This window comes from Sapajus apella, unplaced genomic scaffold (assembly GCF_009761245.1).
Source record: "Sapajus apella isolate SASKATOON/1434 unplaced genomic scaffold, GSC_monkey_1.0 scaffold3, whole genome shotgun sequence".
Lineage (NCBI taxonomy): Eukaryota > Metazoa > Chordata > Mammalia > Primates > Cebidae > Sapajus > Sapajus apella.
This window is the reverse complement of record NW_022436943.1, coordinates 376,206-401,023: the sequence shown is the minus strand read 5'-3', so window position 1 is coordinate 401,023 and position 24,818 is coordinate 376,206. Positions and strand designations below refer to the sequence as shown.

Sequence of the window (24,818 nt, the reverse complement as noted above, 5' to 3'; positions counted from 1 at the left end):
TTATATGGGTGTAATGCGTCTCTCAGAAGATCTTATTGTACTGTACTTGCTTATTTTCAGACCACAGTTGACCATAACCAAAACCACGGAAAGTGAAACTGAGGAAAAGAGCAGACCACTATATCTTACCTGGGATTTAGGGTATGAGAACTTGGAGTCCAAAGTTCCTAAAAATGATACCAAAGAATACTCTAGAATATGATTGAAAAAGGCAGTGAAAACTCCAAAGTGTGTAAGAAGTGACAATACCCTCATATGTGGTCATTTATTTTATATTTTCAGGGCAAGCACCAGAAATTCTGAAAGTCAGTAGGTGTCTTAGTCCATTTTGTGTTGCTGTAACAGAATACTCAAGACTGGGTAATTTATAAAGAAAAAAATAGTTTTTTTTTTTTTTAATAGATCTGGAGGCTGGGAAGTCCAATATCAAGACGCTGGCCAGCATCTGGGGAGGACCTTCTTGCTGTGTCATCCCATGGTGGAAGGCCAGAGGGTAAAAGAACAAGAGATTGACCTTAAAGGCTCAAGCCCTTTTAAAATCAGCATTAATCTACCCATGAGGGTGAAGTCCTCATGTCCTGTACATCTCCTAGCCCTGGTGCATTGGGAAAGAAGTTTCCAACACATGCTTTTTGAGGAACATATTCAAATAATAGCAATAGGTTTGATAAATTTGCTTAGAAGCAGGCAAGGAAAAGTTAACAGAAGATAGTCCCAGAAAAGCTCATGGTCCAGGCTTCTCTTACCTCTCCTCCAGTTCCTTTCTGGCCATAGCTTCCTTTCTAATCTTGTAATATTTCGACTCCCTTGAGACCAGGATAGTTGAGGGCATACGAAGTCTGGGAAAAGGTAAAGTTAGGGGTTCGTGCAGGTCCCAAAAGTCTCTGGGATGGCCATTGAGTTCAGATAATGAAGAGATTTGAGGATTCCAGCGATCTGTGTTGTTAAAGGGTTGACTTCAACCCTAGAATGGAGCTTAGCTCACCCCAAGATTTTAAACTGAACTGAAATCTTAGGCTTAGAGGGATCTTAACTCTTGCATTAGGTCAAAACAATCTCCTGACAATCATTCAGACAGAAGCAAAGCACATCTCCTTCTCAGTCTTGAAACATATACCAGCAACTATATCAGACTTTGCCCCAGTTCTGCTCTCCTCCTCTCAAAAACGTTGATCCTGTGGTTGCATCTCCACCTTTACAAAATTGTGTTGCCAATGTCAGGCTAAAGCCTGAGGCAATCCTACTCTGACTTTTGAGGATGTAACCACACTCTGACTACTATTTTCTGCAAATACAACTGAACGAACATATCTTTTGAACATACATTCCTGCCTTATTCCATTCAGGCTGCTACAATAGTATACCACAGACTGGTTAACTTAAAAAGAATGGCAATCTATTTCCCACAGTTCTGGAGGCTGAGAAATCCAAGATCAAGGCACCAGCAGATTCTCTGTCTGGTGAAGGCTTCTCTCTGCTTCCAGGGTGGCACCTTCTTGCTGTATCCTCATGTGGCAGAAGTTGAAAGGGCAAAATGCACATCAACCTCCTTTATAAGAGCACTACTCCATTCACGAGGGACGGTGCCTGTTGACTTAGTCATTTTTCCAAAGGCCCTAAATCTTAGTATGATCACTTAGGGGTTTAAGCTCCAACACATGAATTTTAGAAGGACATATACATTGAAACTATAGCAATTCGTGACCAGCAAGAAAGGAAACTTTTGCCATTTTTATAAGAAAAACCAATAGGTAAATAAGTAAAACAAATTGCTCTTAGCCTGTGCATTTATTTTAGGGCAAACAGAATAGGAAAAGACTCTTAATTATGACTTCAAATAATTTTATTTTTTAAATTTCTTTTGAGACAAGGTGCAACCATGACTCACTGCAGTCCGGACTTCCCAGGCCCAAGTGGACTTCCTACCAAAGCCTCCTGAGTAGCTGGGACTACAGGTGAGTGCCATCATGCCTGGCTAATATTTTTTTTTTTTGAGATGGAGTCTTGCTCTGTCACCCAGGCTGGAGTTCAGTGACTCTCTCTTGGCTCACCATAACCTCTGTCTCCCAGGTTCAAGCAATTCTCCTGCCTCAGCCTCCCGAGAAGCTGGGATTACAGGCACCTGCCACCATGCCTGGCTAGTTTTTTCGTATTTTTTTTTAAGTAGAGACAGGGTTTCGCCATGTTGGTCAGGCTGGTCTTGAACTCCTGACCTTGTGATCCACCCACCTCGGCCTCCCAAAGTGCTGGGATGACAGGTGTGAGCCACCACACCTGGCCTAATTTTTTAAAAAATTTTCTATAGAAACAGAGTCTCCCTTTGTTGCCCAGGCTGGTCTTGAACTCCTGGGCTCAAGTGGTCCTCCCACCCGGGTCTCCCAAAGTGCTCATGTCTGTAACCCCAGCACTTTGGGAGGCCAAGGAGGGCAGATCATGAAGTCAGGAGTTCAAGACCAGCCTGACCAACATGGTGAAACCTATCTCTGCTAAAAATACAAAAATTAGCCAGGTGTGGTGCTGTGTGCCTGTAATCCCAGCTACTCGGGAGACTGAGGCAGGAGAATTGCTTGAACCCAGGAGGCGGAGGTTGCGGTGAGCCAAAAGTAAACCATTGGACTCCGCCTGGGTGACAGAGTGAGGCTCCATCTCAAAAAATATATATATATAGTATATAAAAAAATATATACCTATAAAAATATATATTAAAAATACATAAAAATATATATACATATATATTTAATATATATACAAATACACACACACACACACACACACATATTCATACAAGCTCATGTGGACAGATGGAAATTGCATTAGGATGTACAGCCAACTCTGTGTTCCCGCATTTCTGGGAAAGAAACCACATTTGGTGCAAGAACAGTACAAAATCACTAGGGTCAGCACCTTTAAATCAACAGAATGTCTAACCCCTTTCAAGCTATCACACAAGTAAAGCTATCTGGTTGGCTAAAGACTTTGCCCTAGAGAAAAATACTAGACCAAAGACCCAAGCCCACCAATGACATCATGTCCTTTTCTGTAGCTGTCTAATTTTTCTTACCTGGAGAATTGTGATACAAACAACTTACTTCAGAAGACTACAACTGTTAGCTATTATAAAGTAACTTATGAGCAAAATATATCTCAATAAAGTGGGGAGAAAGTATAATTACAAAGCTTAAGAGCCATCTTGTAAGAAATCATTGGTTAGCCATACTTTTTCTGACTTAACTCAGCATTTCTCTTTGCATGTGACAGAAAAGCATACCTACTTTTTTGACATTTTTCTTAGACTATGGGTGACAGGAAGGAGCCCACCCTGTGAAGGAGAGAGCACTCCACTGTCTTCCACAGTCCTGGGCCCACGTGAGCCACTCCCCTCAGCCCGCCTGGTGGGCCACTGAATCCATACTGCAGGACAAGGGACAGCTACAACAGCGGCTGAGAAAGTAGACTTGCCTCTATTGCTGAGTTTTCTTTTGTAGCTTTCCTTTGTTTGGCATTTTAAGATCATTTTGGCCACTGTTTTCCCACCAAAGGTTGGCACCTACTTGTTTTTTTCCACAAATTAGGATCACCAAGCTCTTCTCAAATTTACTTTGAGGATAGTCTTAAGGCAATTTCTAACTGAAATGTTTAATGCAAAATTTGCTTAAATGTTCATATGGGGATGCGTGCAAGCTGTCTGCTGACCACATGCTGACGTAGACTGAGACCCAGCTCTGGGGAGGATGTTCTTTTTTTCATTTTATCCCAGGGATTTTAGGAGTTATGAGCCAGGAACCATAGATGAAAACCAATATATATGTATCATAACACCACGGGCCACCGGTTGGGCCAGTCCTTCAGTCCCGTTCATGTGGAGTGTGAGCACATGCTGGTGAAGGCGTGTAAACCAGCCCTTCACACTTTTATCTCCTTATTCTGGACAACCAATGTTTTAATTATTTGTTCTACTTCTCTATTACTGAACGATTAAACTATTAGGCCACCCCCGGTTTTCAAACACAAATCCCTTACATCAAAAGAATATGCAGAGCAGGCATGGTGGCTCATGCCTGTAATCCCAGAACTTTGGGAGGCAGAGGTAGAAGGATCACTTGAAGGAGTTTGAGACCACCCTGAACAACATAGCAAGACCTTGTCTCTACAAAAAAATAATTAAAAAAAAAATACAATTCAAAAGATACTGCCTCATTACTAGAACCCATGTAGCCATTAATAATCAGTCCAGTTTATCATAGTGTATGAATGTCTCCCAGAGTAAAGTTACTCAGGTTTGCAGGTTTCCTCTCAATCTCGTTAGGTGCCAAAAACAGGAGTGGTCTTGGCAACTATATAGCTTCACTCTTTCAGGCATCTAGAATAACTGAGGTGAGACATAGTGTCACCCCTTACTCTGAGACTCTTTTGAGGTGTTAATGTAATATTGAATTTCCTCCAATTAATAACCATTTATTTTTTCTTTACTCTCAGCTACTATTTTACCTTCTCTCCGTTAACACCCAAACTTTCTCACCCTTGGAAGGGACATTAGAATTGCCACTGTGCTGGTCTAGATTGTGGGCGGCATTACCAATTTAGCAAGCAGCTTCTCCTTAGCCCACTGCTCTTCAGATAGGGTAAGGTAACACAGGTGTAGAACTAGTGAGCTAATTTTGCTACCAGAGAACATAGCTGCATTCACCTTTTTTTTTTTTTTTTTTTTTTTTTGAGACAGAGTCTCACTCTGTCACCCAGGCTGAAGTGTAGTGGCACGATCTTGGCTCACTACAACCTCTGCTTCCCAGGTTCATGCGATTCTCCTGCCTTAGCCTTCCGAGTAGCTGGGACTATAGGCGCGTGCCACCATGTCTGTCTAATTTTTGTATTTTTTAGTAGAGATGGGGTTTTACCATATTGGCCAGGCTGGTCTCGAACTCCTAACCTCATGATCTGTCCACCTCGGCCCCCAAAAGTGCTGGGATTACAGGTGTGAACCATCATGCCTGGCCCACTCTTGATCTCAATTTCTCAGATGGGGTGAAGGTACAACCCACCCCCATTATCTCCTTAGGAATTCAGACACAAAATTTAAAAATGTAGTTACATCTTCTTGCCTAGAAATCATCCTTGCTTCCAGCACATGTAGCTGTAGCCCTGGTCCTAGGATCATTGCATCAGGTAGAGGAGAGAAAAAAAAAATTTGAGGTTATTTAAGGAAGAAAGAGAAAATTATAGTCATTATACCAGTGTATTCCTCCCTTGGCAAGAACTGCATAGTCATATCAGCATCCTCCTCAATCCCTCTTCTCCGGATCAACCAGAAAACTCTAACAGGGACACTCCTTTAGTTCCATTCATGTTAGTGTGAGCACCTACCTGTGAAGGCGTGTAAGCCAGCCCTTCATACTTTATCTCCCCTTCTAGACAACCAGTGTTTTATACTCATTCCACTTCTCTGTTACTAAACTATTACTCTAAGGAGGTATCTCTCTACTCATCATTGGACATTATGGCTTGTACATTGTTCCTTGGTCTGAAGAAATGACAGTTGTCTGTGCAAATCCATGCATGTCTTCAGTTCTTGTTTTTTTTATGGTGCTTGGAGCATTTTCATCTTCCACTAAGGAAGCAAAGCCCAGCCCAGAGTCAGTGTTTATTCCCGTCAAAACCCCTATGTAGCCGCCCAGGGCTACCAGCATGAGTCTCACTTGCCAGCTCTGGTCAGGGCCTCCCCACCAGGCCATCTGCCCCATAGTCATTGGCAGTTTTTGTCTCTCTTGCTGACAAACAGAACAGTTCTTCTTATTGGTGTTCTGTGCCTGCAAGGATGCAAAAGGAACATGTTTAGATTCAGCCCATCTCTGCACTGCTGCAATATTCCTATATCCACTCCCTTCATGGACCCAGGTGGTGACCACAAGGGCGGACACAGAGATACCTGCTTGTCTATTCCAGTCACCTTCCCAGCCTGGGGAGTAAGTTCTTCTGATGAATATTGACTTATTCTCTTTTAATGTACCCCTCAAATCTCTATAGGGCCATGCCCCATATGGACGGACATTCCTTCAATAGACCACGTTTCCATTGTCCTCTTGCCTGAGTGTATGGCCAGGCCATTGCTCACTGCCCATGAATCAGTAAAAACCCAAACACAGGGGTTTCTACCACTGTTCAGTTCTTCCATTACTGTAAGAAAAACAGCAAGCAATTCAGCCCACTGAACTAATCTGTTTTTACCTTCTTTGAGCAGCAGTCTTCCAAACAGGAGGAGGATGTCCATTCACTTTGGAAATGCTCTCTGTAAACAGAGCAGCTCCTTGTTGGTCAGTCAAGAGCTGTTCACGGGCCACTGTCTGAGTGTCCATAGGAACCAGCAGCACCTCACAGTTTGTGTCAGTCCTGGGGAGTAAAGCGGCTTCCTGCTCATGAGTATCTCCTTCCTACATTCCCCAGGTGGCATGACCCCTAGAAACCATTTTCATTTTATTGTGGAGCTCTTCTAGGCACTGCCACTCCCTGTAGTACGTTTCTCTGATGTCAGGTCTTCAATCAAAGCCTGCACATGCTTTCCTCCATAGGGAACAAAGGGGCTCGGTGGGGCCTGACTGCGATTTAATCAGCTCTGCCCAATAATTATTCTCATGATGATTTGTGTGAAATTTTCAAACTCAGTTGTGTTTGCCAGTAGGCAAATTGCTTATGCTAGTTACTTTAGGAGTATAAACAGCAGCAAAATCTCATATGGATAGATGTCTAGAAGTTGTCCATGCAAATCCATGCATGTCTTCAGTTCTGGTTTCTTTATGATGCTCTGAGCATTTTCATCTTTCAGGAAGCAAATGAAGTGATGTTGGTAGATGTAGACATGGCAGGAGAAAATGTAGCTGCCTGGGGACCATTTTTGCAGGGATATGAGGAGTGAATCTGTAGACAAAGGCATAGGCTGGTAATTGGCAAAGCCATGCCACGTAGGATTAGCTGTTCCTGAAGGATATCAGGAGTCACCTACCTGATAAAGTCACTCACCACTGACGGCTTCTCCAGTGCTGGGGCAGTTGTGCTGTGGCAGGGGCTGCCACAGAGTGAGGTCCTCACCCCCTAGAGTGATGAGGGGGTCTCACTCGTCATCTTCTCCCAGCACCTGCAGCTGCGTAGCTCACTTCGGCAGCTGAAGTTCTGACTTTTTACCCAATGACCAAGTGTTTTGATCCAGAGGCGATTTAAATACCTAAACTTCTAGATAAAAATAGGCCCAGTAATCCCCAAAAAAGGCTAATAGCCCCTTCTTCTCTCACATAACTACTAAGAAATGTATCATTTTACAAAATAAGTTTTGAATTTTGTTTTCTGCCATCCCAGTTCCTTTATTCTTCATGTTATATTTACATACTGTGGGATGCATGTCATTGGTTGTATTTTTCTTCTCATATTCTGACACTGACAATAATCTCAGTGTTTGGAAAAAACCTATTAAATAAAGTGCTTCTGTTTTTTCATCCTTAAAGGATAAACTGCTCTACATATATTGTGGAGATGCTGCATTAGGATATGCATGTATTTCTGATCCCTCCCACCTCTTAGCTTTATCTCCTAACTACCCCCTTAACCTAAAACTTTGCTAGCCCAGAGCAAGTTTACTCATTTTTTCTGCAATGCCACGCTTATTCTCCCAACTGTAACTATCCTTCCCTTTCTCTAGGGTACCTCCACCTTTGACCACATGGCTCTACTCTTTCTTCAAAGTCCCTCTTCCCCTTGGGGCTTTCCTGATGGCCCTGACTTCCTTTGACATGCAGGTCCACACTACACGCTTTTTTTTTTTTTTTTTTTTTTTTTAAATAGAGATTGGGTCTCGATGTGTTAGCCAGCCTGGTCTTGAACTGCTGGGCTCAAGTGATCCTCCTGCCTTGGCCTCCCAAAGTGCTGGGGTTACAGGAGTGAGCCACCATGCCCAGCCCATATACCAAACTTTTTTTTTTCTTTCTTTTTTTTTTTTTGAGACAGAGTTTCACTCTTGTTGCCCAGTCTGGAGTGCAATGATGCGATCTCAGCTCACTGCAACCTCCACCTCCCAGGTTCAAGTGATTCTCCTGCCTCAGCCTCCTGAATAGCTGGGATTACAGGCATGCACCACCATGCCCGGCTAATTTTTTGTATTTTTAGTTGTGACGGGGTTTCTCCACGTTGGTCAGGCTGGTCTCGAACTCCCGACCTCAGGTGATCTGCCCACCTCAGCCTCCCAAAGTGCTGGGATTACAGGTGTGAGCCACTATGTCAGGCCCAAACTTTTGACACCAACTACATATGGTCTGGGATTATTCACCCTCTTATATATCAAGTTGAAACATGAAATTGTCAACACAAAACTCTTTTTGGCCTACAAGGACAGCAGTCATATATGGTTCAATTTATGTGTCTTCTTACCCCAAATACAATTCTTTGCATTCCTGTTGTCTCTGATAGGTTCTTCCACTGTGTAGGTGTTTGTTATTAAAAAGAGATAGAGCTTGACTACTCTTAAATTGGCAAAATAGTAAACTTCCATTTTAATCTGAACAGGATCGTAGTTCACTAATACATTCACTTAGGATGATTTGAGATGTTTGTGAGTCTCTCTGCAAAAATATCTTACTACAGCCTAAAATTTAAATATAAAAACTTCCAGTACTAGGAGTTACAGCTATAGGCATATGTTTATAAATATTATAGGATTTTTAATACATTTCAAAAAGATTATTCACAGAATTTTAATCAACAAATTTTATATTCACGAGGATTAAATAATCCTCATGTATTTATTATATAATTAGGTATACAACCCAGTTAGAACATTAGAACACTGCACTTTTTCTAATTACACTATACAGATTCCTCTGACCATCTCCCTTACTGTGGTCTTAATTCTATACAAATTACATTAATTACCATGAGAGAAATGAATCTAGATAAGGAAAAATCTAGTGAGAAAGTATGCATGTTTTTAAAGCTAGGAGACTTATAAGGTATCTGACACCAGGTGCAGGGCCTTATTGATTCCCAAATTAAAACATTCAAAATAGCATGTTAATTATTGAATTGCCTTCAGTTCTCTAAGGACAGAATACAATTATAACAATGGTCAAACAGAAATGGGGCAGCCTATTACTTTGAGTACATCCACATTGGTAGGCTCAGAATGATGTGAGAAAACAAATCAGCATTTCATCACCTCCTTGCTCTAGTTTTGTGTGGATAGGTCAGAGAAATCCAGATTTCTTTTTCAGCAATTCTGCTTCTTAGAGCCATATTTTCTCCATTGATGAGTCACATCTTTAGAAACTGACCCCAAGTATATTTATGATACTTTATAGTTAGACTTTCATTTATGTAAATTCAGAACACATAGGAGACTTCATGTAGCCATATAAACATCTATTTTAGAGAAAAAATAGAATGGGCTTCATATGAGTTGATTTGAATTTGCCACTTGTCATTTTATGAGCCATTAAAAACAAGTGCTATACTGTCATGATGAAGTGCAAAAATAAAATATAAACTATCTCTATAACTTGGTTCCTATCTTTTTCTAATCTTGAGATTTCCATAGAGTGCTGTTGTATAATATCTTGATGAATACAGTCTTTCTTAATGCCAAAAAAATGGGAAGAGGTTAAATTTCCCCCACTGACGTAGGTAGCCCACCTGAATCCCCAAGTTCTTTCACTGACTTGAGATAGCCTCCACGGACATTTTAAAATATAAGAGTTTTCTTCAGAGATCTTCTTCCTTTATGTTCCCAAAAACGCAGTCATCTTTAGCTATCTTAATCTTGCTTTTTCTTGATAGAAAACTAGAATAGTCTTTCTGCTGTGAAGTAAACAGAGAGGTCAGAAATGTAAATAAGAGGAAATCATTTCCATAAAAATAACAAAGTCAAAGAGGTTCAAACAGTACTGAAAGGACAACAGAAAGCTTATGTTTATACAAGCAACGGTTATTTTAAATAGTTTTATCCTGTAGAAGCTTTATTTTGGGGTGAGTGTAAATACACTCGTTAGGGCTGAGAAGAGCGCCCCCTACTGGTTTTCTGAGCTTGATATGTCCTGACCATCTTTCAAGGCCCTGGGATGTACCCCAGGTAGCATTTAACTCTACCTGTCTTGCCTCTTTCCCCTCTTAAAGCGATGTGGCTTTCAATTTTTAACTTTGCCCAAAATCTTCAGAGCACGTTCCACACAAACACAAACTTTAAAAAAGAGGCCAGTTACAGTGGCTCACACCTGTAATTCCAGCACTTTGGGAGGCTGAGACAGGGGGATCACTTGAGGCCAGGACTTTGAGACCAGCCTGCCCAACAAAGCAAAACCCCATCTCTACCAAAAATACAAAAACTAGCTGGATGTGGTGGTGCACACCTGTAATTCCAGCTACTTCAGAGGCTGAGGCAGGAGAATCGCTTGAACCTGAGAGGAAGAGGTTGCAGTGAGCCGAGATTGTACCACTGTACCTCAGCCTGGGCAAAGGAGTAAAACTCTGTCTCATTAAAAAAAAAAAAAAAAAAAAAGTATTATGCTTATTTTAAAACATTTTAGAGGTTATGGTTACCACAAATCTTTAATAAGTAATTTGCCTTCAGTACTTAACAAAATCTCAAACACTGTCCATGGAAAATGGAAAGTGAAAAAAAGATGTGGAGCCCCTCAATGGGCAGATGGGCTACAGAGTTTTTTCTACAAGGGATTTACCTTGATAGAGGGGCCTCAGTGCAGCGGTTAAAGGGACAAACTAATTTTATTTGTTAAACAACAAATAAAGACTGTTTGGGTTAAAGTACTGGCTCTGATATTAACTGGCTGTGTGATCTTGAGCAAATGACTTAACCTTTCTGTGTTTCAGTTCTCTATGTGGTTAGCCAAGGATATAATGGCGCGTTGGTTGTTTATAGGGATTAAATAAGTTATACATAAAAAGTAATTATAGCAGTTTGTGGCTTGGGATAAGGTCTATATAAGGGTTTGCAAAATAAATTAAAACTCAAAACAGTTGGACACTCGGCCTCTTTCCGACCTGCTGGTCCTGCATGAGGCAGGTTGACCTGTACTAGAGACATCTGAGAGGACAAATGAGTTGATCACAGTTGTGCTGAGTGTTATCCGTTGTTCCAGGACAGTGGCTCTCAAACTTGAACATGCACCAGATTTGTCTGGTGGGCGTGTTAAAGAGATTGCTGTGGCCTTCCCCCAGAGCTGCTGATCCAGTAGGTTTGGGGCCTGAGAATTTGAATTTCTAATAAGAACCATGTGATGCAAATGCTGTTGGTCCAGAGACCACACACTGAGAACTGGTCTTCCAGGATAATGGTTCCAATTCTGGTTGTATATTAGGACCACTTGGGGAGCTTTCAAAAATTCCATTTCCCAGGCCCCTCAGACCACTTAAATCTGAATTTCTGAGGGTGGGGCCCAACCATTAGTTTTTAGAGCTCCCCAGGTGATTCCAATGTGCAGCCAAAGTTGAGAACCACAGCTCCATGCTGTCAGTATGCTGCTAAAATGGGTGCATTAAAATGAAGAATTCATTACCATCTACACTTTACAGATAAAGAAATGGAAGTGCAATGCCAGGGACCCTAATGCAGGTAGGTTTTAGATCTGTGACAATTGTCAGTAAGTGGTGGAGTTTCTATCTCCTCTCTCTGGTCCAACCAGCCAGAAATGCTGTTATTATGAAGGAGAATGCTTTGCATTTATGCTGGTTTATTTTTCCCTGACTGCATTCATCAAGAAAGGACTTTATATACTTACATAGTTATAAATATTGTACATTGATGCTAAGGATCATTACATACATGCCAGTCCCTGTGACAGGTGCCGGATCAATAAGAAATCCCATTCAAATGCTACTGAGAAGCCGCTTTTCTTTCATTCACCTACACTAGGATTTGGACTTAGAAAGGAAGAGTTAGCAAGGGCACAGCTAGATAAGGGCACAGTTTCAGGGTCAGACTGCTTGCTTCCTTCCATCAGTGACTCCTGTGCAACCTTGGGCAGGTCACATAACCTCTCTGTGCCCTAATTTCCTCAACTTATTACAGGGCTGTGAAGGAATGTGTTAATTCGCATAAAGTGCTTAGAATACTGCCTGGCAATAATGAGTGTTCAGAAATGTCATTGATTGTGATTTTTTCCTATTATTATCTGCACAGCAGACTTAAATACTCAAAAAAGTATTTTATAAACTTAAAAGTTGCTTTATACAGAGTGTACTGCAGAAAACCTATGAGACCACAATATACTAGATATACTAACATATACAAAGTAGAAAGAGAGTTGCCTCCAAAAAAAATGCATGGGGTGTACAGAAAAATCACCAAAGAATTTTGTGTTCTTCTTAGAAATTTTCTATGTAAAAATTCTTCGAAGTGCTGTGGGATGCTACAATAAAAATACTATGCTTCTGTAGTGGCCCTCCAATTGGTCCAATCTACAAAGAGGAGCTTCTGAGAAACAGAATTCTGGCTTATTCTTGAGAGTGGGATGACTTTGGTAAAACAGGAAAAAACATCAGATTTATCAAAATTATAACGTATCAATTACATAATTTTACTCACAGACCTGGCTTTGTTGAATGTGGTATTTTTTACTTTTGCTTTGTTCCGGAACTTCAATCTGCTAAACAGATTAGTGAAATGTCAGTCAGCTCAGCCCAGAGAAGCAAGCACACAATCTATTTAGCTAGCACATTTTCCCTCCCATGATAATCCTCTTAATGGTCCCACAGGCTGCCGGTCAGCAGGTACACCTGCTTGTCATCTGTGCATTCCTCTTTCATGTGACAGGGTCTAAATGTTACCGAAAGAGAGACCTCAAAAGTTAAGTAAAACTTAATGTTTCACATTAGTGGTTGCCAATGGATTTTGTGACTTAAGAAGGCTTTTGAAAGAACATCACGCAAAATGAAATGTCTTTCTAAATCCTGAAATAATTCTTGGGGTTGCAATCCATATGCTGACTCAAAGCCCAGCGGGGCTCTGGTTAATCAAAAGGCACCGTTAATCAAATGAAGAATCAAAGTGAAGTTCAAGACACTTGAATATACCTCATGTACATAAGGTAAACCCAATATACCAGCAGGAAACAGATGGTGCAATCTTGGAGAAATTCTTGAGGAGAATGTTAGGAAGGAACCATTTAACTATTTAATGGAGGTGTGGGCAGGATTAAATCAAATCCATGAAGGGATGTTGGGGCCCCCAGGGAGTAGCAATGAAGGGGATTTCTGAAGGATTCTTACAGCCTCTAGGCCTGAGGAAGCAAGGGAGCAGCTGTGACTGAAGCCAGAGAGGAGCTGCAGCTAGAAGGAGGAGAGGCTGCCTGACAGGAGCTGCAGCCTCCGTAGAGGGCATTCCAGCCACAGAGACCCAGCAGGGCCAACGTGGAGAAATAAACACCCCACTCTCACTTTCCTCCCACCTTCCAATCTCCTGCTGGGTTTCCCAATGAACTATCCAGGGGTGTCCTATCTTTTGACTTTCCTGGACCACATGGAAAGAAGAAGAATTGTCTTGGTCCTCACATAGCATGCATTAACACTAATGACAGCAATGACGGCTGAGGAGCTTTAAAAAAAAAAAAATCGCAAAAATAAATAAATAAAACAGAAACCCCAGTGTTTCAAGAAAGCTTATGAATTTGCACTGGGCCACATTCAGAGCTGTTCTGGGCTGCATGCAGCCTGCAGGCTGTGGGTCGGACAAGCTTGAGTTATCCCATTGAGGGCAAGGTCGCAGTACAGAGTCTCCCAGGGCACAGAGCGGAGTGGGGGGCGAACCTGGAAAGGCAGAACACCTGGCACACCTAATAAACACCGCTTACCCAGGGCCTGGGGGGAAAGAGCTCTTAGACTCTTCTTAATGGGAAAGAAAAGAACTGCTATTAAACAACTGTGTATTCGATACGTAACTCAAACAAGGCACAGTATTTATTTAACCTACGACTGTCAACATCTCTGTACTAACTGCCTTTCTCCTCCAACAAATTAGCTCTTTGACCCTGGATCCTCAGGTTTAGCCATCACATGGTAAAAACAGGCATTCGTCAATGACAGAATGAAACAGTGGATTAATTGTTTATTATGGCTTACTACTCATGAGAACAGAGACTGAGACATTTCAAAACCAGTAGGCTAAATAACGTCACTGCAAAAAAGCATTACCTTTTAACTATGGTTAACTTCATTGTAAAATCAATTGCTTTAAGGAGGTATGCATAAGACTTCCTTTAGGTTAGTATTCTTAATGGAAGTGTTCACATATTTAAGCCTATTTCAATAATATTTTATTTTTATTTTGAGACAGAGTCTCACTGTGTTGCCCAGGCTGGAATGCAGTGGCATGATCTTGGCTCACTGAAACCTCCACCTCCTGGATTCAAGTGATTCTCCTGCCTCAGCATCCCAAGTAGCTGTGACTACTGGTGTATGCCACCATGTCCAGCTAATTTTTGTAGTTTTATAGAGATGGAGTTTCACCATGTTGGCCAGGCTGGTCTCAAACTCCTGACCTCAAGTGATCCACCTGCCTCTGCCTCCCAAAGTACTGGGATTACAAGCATGAGCTACTGCGCCCAGCCTCGATAATTTTTAAATAACCAGTTAAGTCTTGGTAAATGAGAAATTAACACTCTGATGTCTTATGCATTTTGCTACTATTATTATTATTTTACAATGTTACATTACAGTCTTTAAATAGCCTTGCACCCATGAAATATAGAACTTGGAGGAAAATCCTCAGAATTTTTCTCTCTCCTAAACTTCTTCCCCTTCTGCTCCCTATGTCAAAGTAAATAAAATAGAACCACTACAAATGTTAAGCAATTTCCTTGACTTGTTGCAATCAGACCTTCAATACTTTATATACTAGGGGGAATAAAGCTGGGGAAAAAAGCAAATCCTTTTTCATAATGCAGTATTTCTACACTTTCTTTTTCATCAATAGAGTAGTTTCTGTTAATAACATAATCACTTTTATCTGTACAGTAATTTCCCCCTTGCTCTCTAAAACTGTGTTCTCCTGCTATGCTCAGATCATCCTCCTGAATGCCATACACAGTTTTTCCATTTTCCGCATCAGACCAGCTCTTCAAAAGCCTAACATTCCTCAGATATCAGAGGCCATTGCCCTTGGTGTTTCCCCTCCTCACCATATAATAGAAACATGTTTAAACGTGCCAGTTGCCTTTTAAATAGTTTCACCTTGCCTAAAATGAAAGAAGAATGGAGGGGGAAATACATCTAGTGATGGTAGTTGAGGATGGAGTGAGAGGTATAAGGTAATCAGAATTAGAAAGCCATCTTGTTCTTTGCCGTTTTTGAGGGAAACTAATTTTGAGATCAGATCTACTTTTAAGAGAATCAAAGGAAAAAATATACAAACTAGGTATAGATTACAAGGTAATCAGAATTAGAAAGCCATCTTGTTCTTTGCCATTTTTTGAGGGAAACTAATTTTGAGATCAGATCTACTTTTAAGAAGATTAAAGGAAAAAATATATAAATTAAGTATAGATTATTAGAAATATAAATTGTCTGTTTGCCAGGCATGGTGGCTTACACCTGTAATCCCAGCACTTTGGGAGGCCAAGGCAAGCTGATTGGTTAAGCTCAGGAATTTGAGACCAGCATGGGCAACATAGTGAGACCCCTGTCTCTACAAAAAATACAAAAATTAGCTGGGCATGGTGGTGTGTGCCTGTGGTACCAGCTATTTAGGAGATGGAGGTGGGGAGGATGGCTTCAACTTGGAAGGCAGAGGTTGCAGTGAGCTGAGATTGCACCACTGCACTCCAGCCTGGGAGACAGAGCCAGACCCTGTCTAAAAAAAAAAGAAAAGAAAAAAAGAAATTGTTTTTAAGTCGGAAAATTATTCACCAGCATATCCTGATGTTTATCTCATATATCCAGATTATGGTTCAATATAAACAAAATAACAATGCAGTTTCAGAAATTCCTTAGGAACACATCTGCTGCATAAAATACATCTACTTTTTTTTCTTGGTGTCTTTTGGAATTCTCTAAATGACAGAGGTTGTTGGTAGTCTACTCCATTATCCATTCTGCCCTTCTTCCTTAATAATTATACCCCGTTTTATTTGAATAAACAACATAACCTGCTAAAAGACCACATTCACCAGACTCCCTTGCAGCTAGGTGTGGGCCTGTGGTGTGACTATCTCTTGGTCAGTGAGGTGTAGGGGAAATTCTATGTGAGACTTCTGAAATTTCTCCTTAAAAAAAGAAGTGAGCCCTTCTTCATATGTTCCTCTTACTTGCTGCCTAGAATGCGAATGTAATGATGGTTGTTCTGGTAGCCATTCTGGGCATGAGGTGAAGGCCACACACAGAAGATGGCATCAGAAAGGTCTCTGTTGATATGGAGCCATCATCCAGCCCTAGTCTGTGTACCTCTGGACTTCTTTCAGATGAGAGAGAAACAAACTTCTATGGTGCCTAAGACACTTGTTTTATCTTTTGTTTTCTATTATATGTAGCAAAACCTAACTCTAACTAACATACTTTATTTTTACATAAAGCAATCCTTTATAATTCTGCTCTAATTAAGAGCAGCCAATATTAAGGAAATTGATTCAGGCTTTTGTATAGGAGTATAGCTTTAAGAAGATTGTTACACTTTTTTTTCTTCTGGCTTATGGTTAATATTGCCTTTAAGGGCCAGGTACAGGTGGCTTATGTCTGTAGTCTCAGCACTCTGGGGAGCTGAGGTGGGAGGATCACTTGAGCTCAGGAGCTCAAGACCAGCCTGGGAAACATAGGGAGACCTTATTTCTACAAAAATAAAAATAAAAAATAGCTGGATATGGTGGCACATGCCAGTGGTCCCAGCTACTTGGGAGGCTGAAGTAGGAGGATCACCTCAGCTTGGGAGGTTGAGGTTGCAGTGAGCCATGATTGCACCACTGCACTCTAGCCTGGGTGGCAGAGTGAGACCCTCTCTTTAATATATATATGTGTGTGTGTGTACACACACACACACACACACACATATACATACATATATATATAGCATTTAAGAACTTAACATGATATTTTTGTTGTGGCTGTATGTTTACATTATTCTTTAGTGTATTTGCTTGACCCAAATTTTAATGATGTTTTCATAAACAGAGCAGAAGTTTTAGCTTTGAAAACATTACCTAAAACTAAGCTAATTAACTTAGCAATACATTTCTTTTTTCCCTCATTCCTTCTTACGAGGATAAAACTAGCAGTATTTAATCTGCTTCTAGGGACCATCTGCCTTATTTATGGGGCTCATTTGGTTACAGTTCTGTCCCCTGCTCCAGATTCTTTAAGGTGATCAAAATCTTGGACTCAGAACTTGCCCTGCAAAATAAAGACCTTTGTGCCTCGTCCACACAAGCCTTCTATAAGTGCTATGTGTCAATTTTGACTTTGTGTGTTTCCCTAGAAAACAAGCAAATGTCACCACGGTACATTTATATGATTCCTTTGAGCCACAAAATGACTTTAATCGACTGTACTTGTGAGGAGATCCAGTACTCTGGATGAGTTCAAATAACTGAATTGTCTGCTCTCTCTACGTCTACCCAGAGCTTTGTAGATAAAATTCTAGATTAAAATGCAGACTATTCTTACAAAATCCTCTTGGAAACCCAATTTTCAAAATGAAAGGTCTGAACTTTTCATTTCAAGAGCCAAAATAAGTTAAAAAAAAAAAAAGAGTTTCTGGAAATAAAACTTGTTAAATAGTTGGATAAAGCAATACAAGAGTACTGACTAATGTGATTTTGCTAACCTCGGAGATAAATTACGGACTTCGATTCATGTGCAAACTTAAGGAATATAGTGCGGTTGTTTTTCTTGGAAATTTTAAATAGATTACTACTTTCTCTATTTTATTAAGTTAATTCTTCAGCTATTCATCGTACAAGTACTTCCTGCTTCAAGTACCTTACATTTTATTCATCTACATTTGAGAGCACTTCTCCTTTTTAATGAGACTACTTCAGTTAATTAATTTCTCTTTCTTCTTTTTTATACATATAATAATCTCAGCCTAAGAGGGCCCATTTTGCCTGAGATGTTGGAATTTTATTATACTACTCTTTTCAAAAGAGTCTCCTTGATTTTTTTATTGCTTTGATTTACTACTCTCTAGTACATTTTGAATTGTTCAATCACCAAGAGGCAGTGAATTTATTTTCCCTGGAAAAGGTATGTTCAGTTCTAGAAGAAAGAGAAATAGGTACAAAACACAACTATTTTCTTAGAAAAAAGCTGGAAAATCAAGTAAGGATCAATGTTAACTAAAGATATCACCCATACTCTTAGACTAAATGTAAATGAAAACATGAGGAAAGTTTCCCAATATTTTTTATTATATTTTTAAAGATCAATGTAATATTCTACAAAAGAATTAAGTTTATGAATGTCAACCAGGCATTGGTATTTCTTTTTTTTTTTTTTCAGACGGAGTCTTGCTCTGTCGCCCAGGTTGGAATGCAATGGCATGATCTTGGCTCACTGAAACTTCCGTCTCCTGGGTTCAAGAGATTCTCCTGCCTCAGCCTCTCGAGTAGCTGAGACTATAGGCACATGCCACCACACCTGGCTAATTTTGTATTTTTAGTGGAGATGGGGTTTCACCATGTTTGCCAGGCTGTTCTCAAATACCTGACCTCGAGCGATCTGCCCACCTCGGCCTCCCAAAGTGCTGGGATTACAGGTGTGCACCACCATGCCTGGCCCCTTAGGCTAATTTCATTTAGATTTAGTCTAAGAGGATGAATGACATCTTTAGGCGTTGGTATTTCTAATCATTAAAAAAAAGAAACAAATCATACTGTCCTGTTTGGGACACACTTATGATGATGACTAGGCAATTAAAACAATTTAGGATCTAATTTTTTCACAGCCTTCTCACCAACCCTTTTGATGAGTTACTAGGCCTTTAATAAACAAATGTACACTAGAACAATAAAGGTTAATTTTATATTGAGGAAAAAAATAGCCTTGAGAGTTTATCTGACTCCTTCCCCCACTGTTAAAGGCATTTTCATTTGGCACAATGGAAGTATCAAGAGGCTGTGGATTCTTTCTAGAGACAAACTCATAATAAGATCATCCTCACTGTGTTACAGATCTCCTCAAGACCACGACTTAAAGATGTAGCTTCTATAATAAATCTGAAAGCCTCCGTGTCAGAGAAGGCTGAAATAAAACAACACAGAGTCGAGGGTTAGAATTCTCAGTAACCCAAAGATGACTTCTCATTGGAAAAATGACTTCAGTTCTAAAGACAGGCTTCCTTCTGCCCTGCCATCCTGATCACTGAGCTGCCAGAGGGAAGAGGAGCTCACTTCTGTGGTTTGGAGCCCTCCCTTTTGGACCAGACCTGCTGGCCCAGGGAGCTCCTGAATGTAGTGTGGTCTTCAACTATTGGCTTATGGTGGGAACGTAAAGTGAAAAATACACACGGGTAAGAGCACTCACCATTTCTGGATTCTTAGCAGCTAGCTTTACCATGTTTTCTGAGATCATCTTTTTCAAGCAGCTACTCAGCAAAAAAGCCTAAGAAATGCAGGAATAAAGAACTCTTGTAACTGAAGAAATCTTCACCCTCTTCCTCCCCTCCTCACACCACAAAGCAGATTTTGAGCTCTGCTCTCCAATAGCACACTTTCAAGAATTTAGATTTCTTCATTACCTTCTAGAAATTTACATAAGGTGCAATTAGCAAGTAACTACAAATTTTCTCAGTTATGTGGATCTATTTTCCAGCAAATTTTTTAAAGACATGAAAAATGGCCAGGCTCTCACTATTAATATTTTTCCTCTGAAAACTCACCCCCTTGCATCCCATGTTTTCTATTATTTTGTAAGCAGATCATGTTTTATGAGCAATAAACAATAAAAACTAATTATTATTACTACAAAGAGATGAACTGATAATGGTAAATCATATATTTAATTGCATACACTGTATACATAATTACTGAGAGACCTATATTGAGCATAAATAGTAACTGGATTGTTTGAAAGAATATATTAGTACCTTATTGCTTCTACTAAACTGAAAAAAAAAAAAGGTTAGCTGTTTTTCTTCACATTCTTATTTTTCTTTTCTTTCTTTTTTTTTTTTTTTTTTTTTTTTTTGAGACAGAGTCTTGCTCTGTCACCCAGGCTGGAGTGCAGTGGCTGCCATCTCGGCTTATTGCAACCTCTGCCTCCTGGATTCAAGCGATTCTCCTGCCTCAGCTTCCCGAGTAGCTGGGATTAGCCTGCCACCATGCCCGGCTAATTTTTTTGTATTTTTAGTAGAGACGGGGTTTCACCATGTTGGTCAGGCTGGTCTCAAATTCCTGACCTCAAGTGATTCACCGGCCTCGGCCTCCCAAAGTGCTGGGATTACAAGCGTGAGCCACCTCACCCACCCCGCTTCTTATTTTTCTAGTATCTTTAATCACTCACTTTCTAGACTGATAGTCGCCTCCACTATCATTCGTGGCTTAATCATCATTAGTGCCAGGACACTCATTGTTGTACATCTTGCTACACAAAAACTGCTTCCTTATTCCAGGCTCTTCACTGCTATGAGGCAAAAGGAAGGTTCCCTATGGTTTTCCCATTTGCTCCTTTCCCCCTAATCCTTTTTCTCTCTTGTCCTGCTCTTAATTTTTGACTTGCTGTTTTCTCCTTTGGTCCTACTAAGGTTTGGGACAGCTGACGCTCAAAGTTGAGGCTCCAGGACCTTAGTGCAGGGCTGTGTTCAGGGATGGTCACTGTGTTGGAGGAGGGGATGGAGAGGAGAAGGGAGGAGAGAGTGAGAGAAAGCACAGGCTGGGGTGGTGGCCCGAGCAGAAAGTGCTTGGAGAGGAGAACACAGAGAGCAGAATTAGAGGGAAAATGAGCTACATACAGCTCTGAATGTCCTGCAGGGGTATACAGCATGACCGGAATTAATTTTATTTACAAGGGGAAAAGAGGGAAGAGAGAAAAAAGGGCTGACATCAATTTTTAAAAGAGTTAACAGATGTGACATTTGTGCAAACATTTTGACTTCCTAGTTTTGCTAAGAACTAGCCCTGTTTATCCGTGCTCATATGTGACCTACATGAAACCGGATAATAAAATAAACAACAAAACCCTGAGCAAATGCAGCTAGGAAGGATGTTTAATAATGTCCAATAACATGCAGACCAATTCCATATTCCTATACCATGTACACAAATACACAGGTCAGGGCTCTGCTATAAACTAAGTCAGGTTTATTAAACATGAAAAGATTGAAAATGAACAAAAAATTTTAAAAAGACAAAGTAAAAGGATAGAGTTGTTTTTTTGAGATGGAGTCTTGCTCTGTCACTAAGGCTGGAATGCAATGGTGTGATCTTGGCTTACTGCAACCTTCGCCTCCCAGGTTCATGGGATTCCCCTGCCTTAGCCTCCCAAATAGATGGGATTACAGGTGCCCACCATCACACCCAGATCATTTTTGTTCTTTTAGTAGAGATGGTGTTTCATCATGTTGGCCAAGTTGGTCTTCAACTCCTGACCTCAAGTGATCTGCCCGCCTCGGCCTCCCAAAGTGCTGGGATTATAGGCATGAGCCCTCATGCCTGGCCAAGGATTCAGATTTTGTTTAAAGGGCCTAGAAAAGATTTGGGCCCAATCCTTCATTTCTATTTGCAAGGCACACAAGTCACATTTCCACCTTTTGCAAAAGTAGCCCTTGAGTATGTACAACTATATGTATCCATAAAAATTATAACATCTTTAAAAAGTATCCCTTGGGTGTACATCAATACACACTCCAGAGGAAATAAGACTCTACTAGGAATCATTTGAAAGAATGTTTATTTCACCTCTTTATGGTGGTTTATACTCATTTGCTACTGACTAGATTTTAAAATCACAGTAAAATTTAACTGCACTTAGCATTCTGAGGTTGGGAGGTAGTTTTACTACCCAAATGTCTCTCCAAGTGACTGATAATCTTGCCTCAGCAAACCATTCTACCATTTCCTAAAGATGTTTCATATTTAAAGTGAACCTAAGGACCCCCACCTTTCACCTAGGATTTTGGCTTAATACTTCATGTTTTCAGAGGACTTTGCTATAAGTAGAGTTGAAGTAGAAGTAAAGAGTTGAAAGGGGTCTTGGTTACCTGAACCAGAATGTTCCATGGAACTTAGCATGATCACCAGAGATTCAAGTTGAATATAACATTAATACAAAGATTACTATTTGAATTTCATTTCAGAACATCTACAGTTTTGGTTCCAACTTGAAATGGCTTAATTTAGTACTTTTTTGGATTCGGTTTTTAGAAATGTTTTTTCTCTTTTTTAGCATTTCTACTCCAATTTTAGTTGAAAGCCTATGGTAGACATGAATAGTTAGCTACCCAACAGCCATTGCCCCTTCTTCTTTCGTAAGAGACCCTGATTTTGTTTGGGATGATAAGGTGCTCAACCCCAGGCAATGATTCATGCTTACTCTAAGCCAATCTTAAATCCTGTTCCTCTTTGCTAGTTGCTTGGTTCCCAGACTCCCTTGCAGTTAGGAGTGGTCATATGATCCAGTTCTGGCCATTGGAACGTAATAGAAGGTCTACTGGAGGATTTCTGGGGTAAAGCTTTTGCTTTCTAGATAAGAGAGATACTGGTTGAGCATCCCCTAATCAAAAAGTCCAAAATGTGAAACTATTTGAGAACTTACATGATGCCACAAGTGGGAAATTCCATACTTGATCTCTTGTGACTAGTAACAGTCAAAATGCAGGTGTACAGCACAGATTCTGCTGCTGTTTTTTCACAGCCAATACAGGTATTCTGGTGATGCTATTGTGCTGCTTAGTTACCCTGAACACACAATTTTTCACTGTATCAAGGATATGTCATATTTTCTACTGTTGATTATTTACATGTGAATAAGTATAAGAAATGGATTGCTTATCAGTAGCATATAAATTCAGAGTCAGGAATGATGGTGATGCACAACAACCACAGATGGTCCACATGGGTGGCTGAGGTAGTGACACCTTTGCTTTCTGATGGCTCAATGTCCATGCACAAAATTATTTAAAATATTGCATAAAATTACTTTCAGGCTATGTGTTTAAGGTATATGTGAAACATAATTGAATTCTGTGTTTACACTTGGGTCCCATCCTCAAGATATCTCATATGCACAGTCATACATCACTTAATGATGATGGGGATATGTTCTGAGAAATGCATCATTAGGCAAGTTTGTCACTGTGCAAACAACATAGAGTGTAGTTTCACAGCCTAGACAGTATAGCCTACTATACACCTAAGCTAGATGATAGAGCCTCCCACTCCTGGGCTGTAAACCTGTATAGTGTGCTAGTGTACTGAATAAATGCTGAGGCAATTGTAACACAATGATAAGTATGTATATCATCTAAACATAGAAAAGGTGCTGCAGGAAGAAAGTAAAACTTTTTTTAAAAAAAACAAGAAAGGTACAGTAAAAATATTGTATTATAATCTTCCGGGACCACTGCCACATATACAGACTATCGTTGACCAAAATTGTAGGCACCACATGAATGTATATGCAAATATTTCAAAATTTAACAAAATCTGAAGTTGGAAACACTTCTGGTTCCAAGCATTTGGGATAAGGGCTACTCAACCAGTAGCTTTTTATCTGCTTGGAAAAGGTCAAGAGAATAAGAGGGACGCCAATCATCTACCTTCAGTATTCTTATTGAGATCATAAACATCTGTATTGCCTAAGACAGGGGTTGGCGAATGAGACCAGATCACCCTCTGTTTCTATAAATAAAGTTTTATCGGAACATAGCCAGGTCCACTTGTTTATATGCTGCCTATGGCTGCCTTTAACAGAGTTGAGCAGTTCCAACAGAGACTGTGTGGATCTCAAGGCCTAAAATATTTACTATCTGGTCCTTTAAGGAAAAGTCTGTGGACTCCTGGTCTAAGACACTGTTAGTTGAGTCTTTCTATTACTTGGTAACTAAAGTCATTTCTCTCTGATACAAAGGCCATGGTGACTTGCAAAATAAAACAAAACGTATTACAGTCCAAAACAAGAGTGCATAGAATACTCTAGTGTCCTGCTTTGGTTGAGTTAGGGTCATGCATTTCTCCACCCAGCAAGCAAGACAGCATTTCAGCACAGAGGGTTTTCAAGGTCTGCCCTGAGAACTCACCTGTTTGGTGTAAATAACAAACCACTGCCAGCGACTGTCCTCACTGTATTGAAATCTAAGCTCTAAGTTCTGGTTGAGAGTTCTCTGGGGCCCATCCACATCCAGCAGAGTTCCCTACAAAGGAAAATGATTTTGTATTCAATATAAATTTAAATGCTCATTAATATGTTGGGCAAAATATCAGAATGAGGGAGACTGTTTCTATTTCCAAGACGGTATCAGTCTATGGAGGAGCCCTGAAAGTGAATCACCACGGTTTGATATATTAATAGTCGTGTTAGGAAACAAATACAGGTCTGTGGAAGTAAACAGGATGGGCACCTAACCCAGGCTAGGAGGGTAAAGGAAGGCTTCCTGGGAGGGCCATCAGAGGAGAGGTAAAAGCTACCCAAGTTTGTTGTGGTGGTTTTCTTTCGGCAACGCGTAGGGGAGGTGAGAGGTGATTTCTGGAAGAAGAAATATAGCAAGTGCAAATGTCCCGAGGCGTGTTGCAGACACTGCGAGGGACCATCCGTGTGGCTGCAGCACAGGCTCCAAGGCATGGAGGGTGGTATGAGAAGAGGCCTACAACCAGATCCTGAAAGCCTGGTAGGGAACATGTGTGATTTTTGCT

General features: G+C 40.5%; 1 protein-coding gene across 1 annotated transcript in view; it reads right to left on the bottom strand.

The window, feature by feature from the left end:
* Positions 1-8,744: 8,744 nt before the first annotated feature.
* The window catches only part of SNX31 (sorting nexin 31), a 68,100-nt gene continuing 52,026 nt past the window's right edge, over positions 8,745-24,818 (bottom strand). The window contains exons 11-14 of the mRNA XM_032247985.1: positions 24,206-24,319; positions 19,495-19,572; positions 12,579-12,635; positions 8,745-9,831 (exon numbers count right to left, since the gene is read on the bottom strand). Of these exons, the coding sequence (XP_032103876.1) occupies positions 9,736-9,831; positions 12,579-12,635; positions 19,495-19,572; positions 24,206-24,319 (345 nt within the window). The 3' untranslated portion in view covers positions 8,745-9,735. The remainder of the gene's footprint in view (positions 9,832-12,578; positions 12,636-19,494; positions 19,573-24,205; positions 24,320-24,818) is intronic.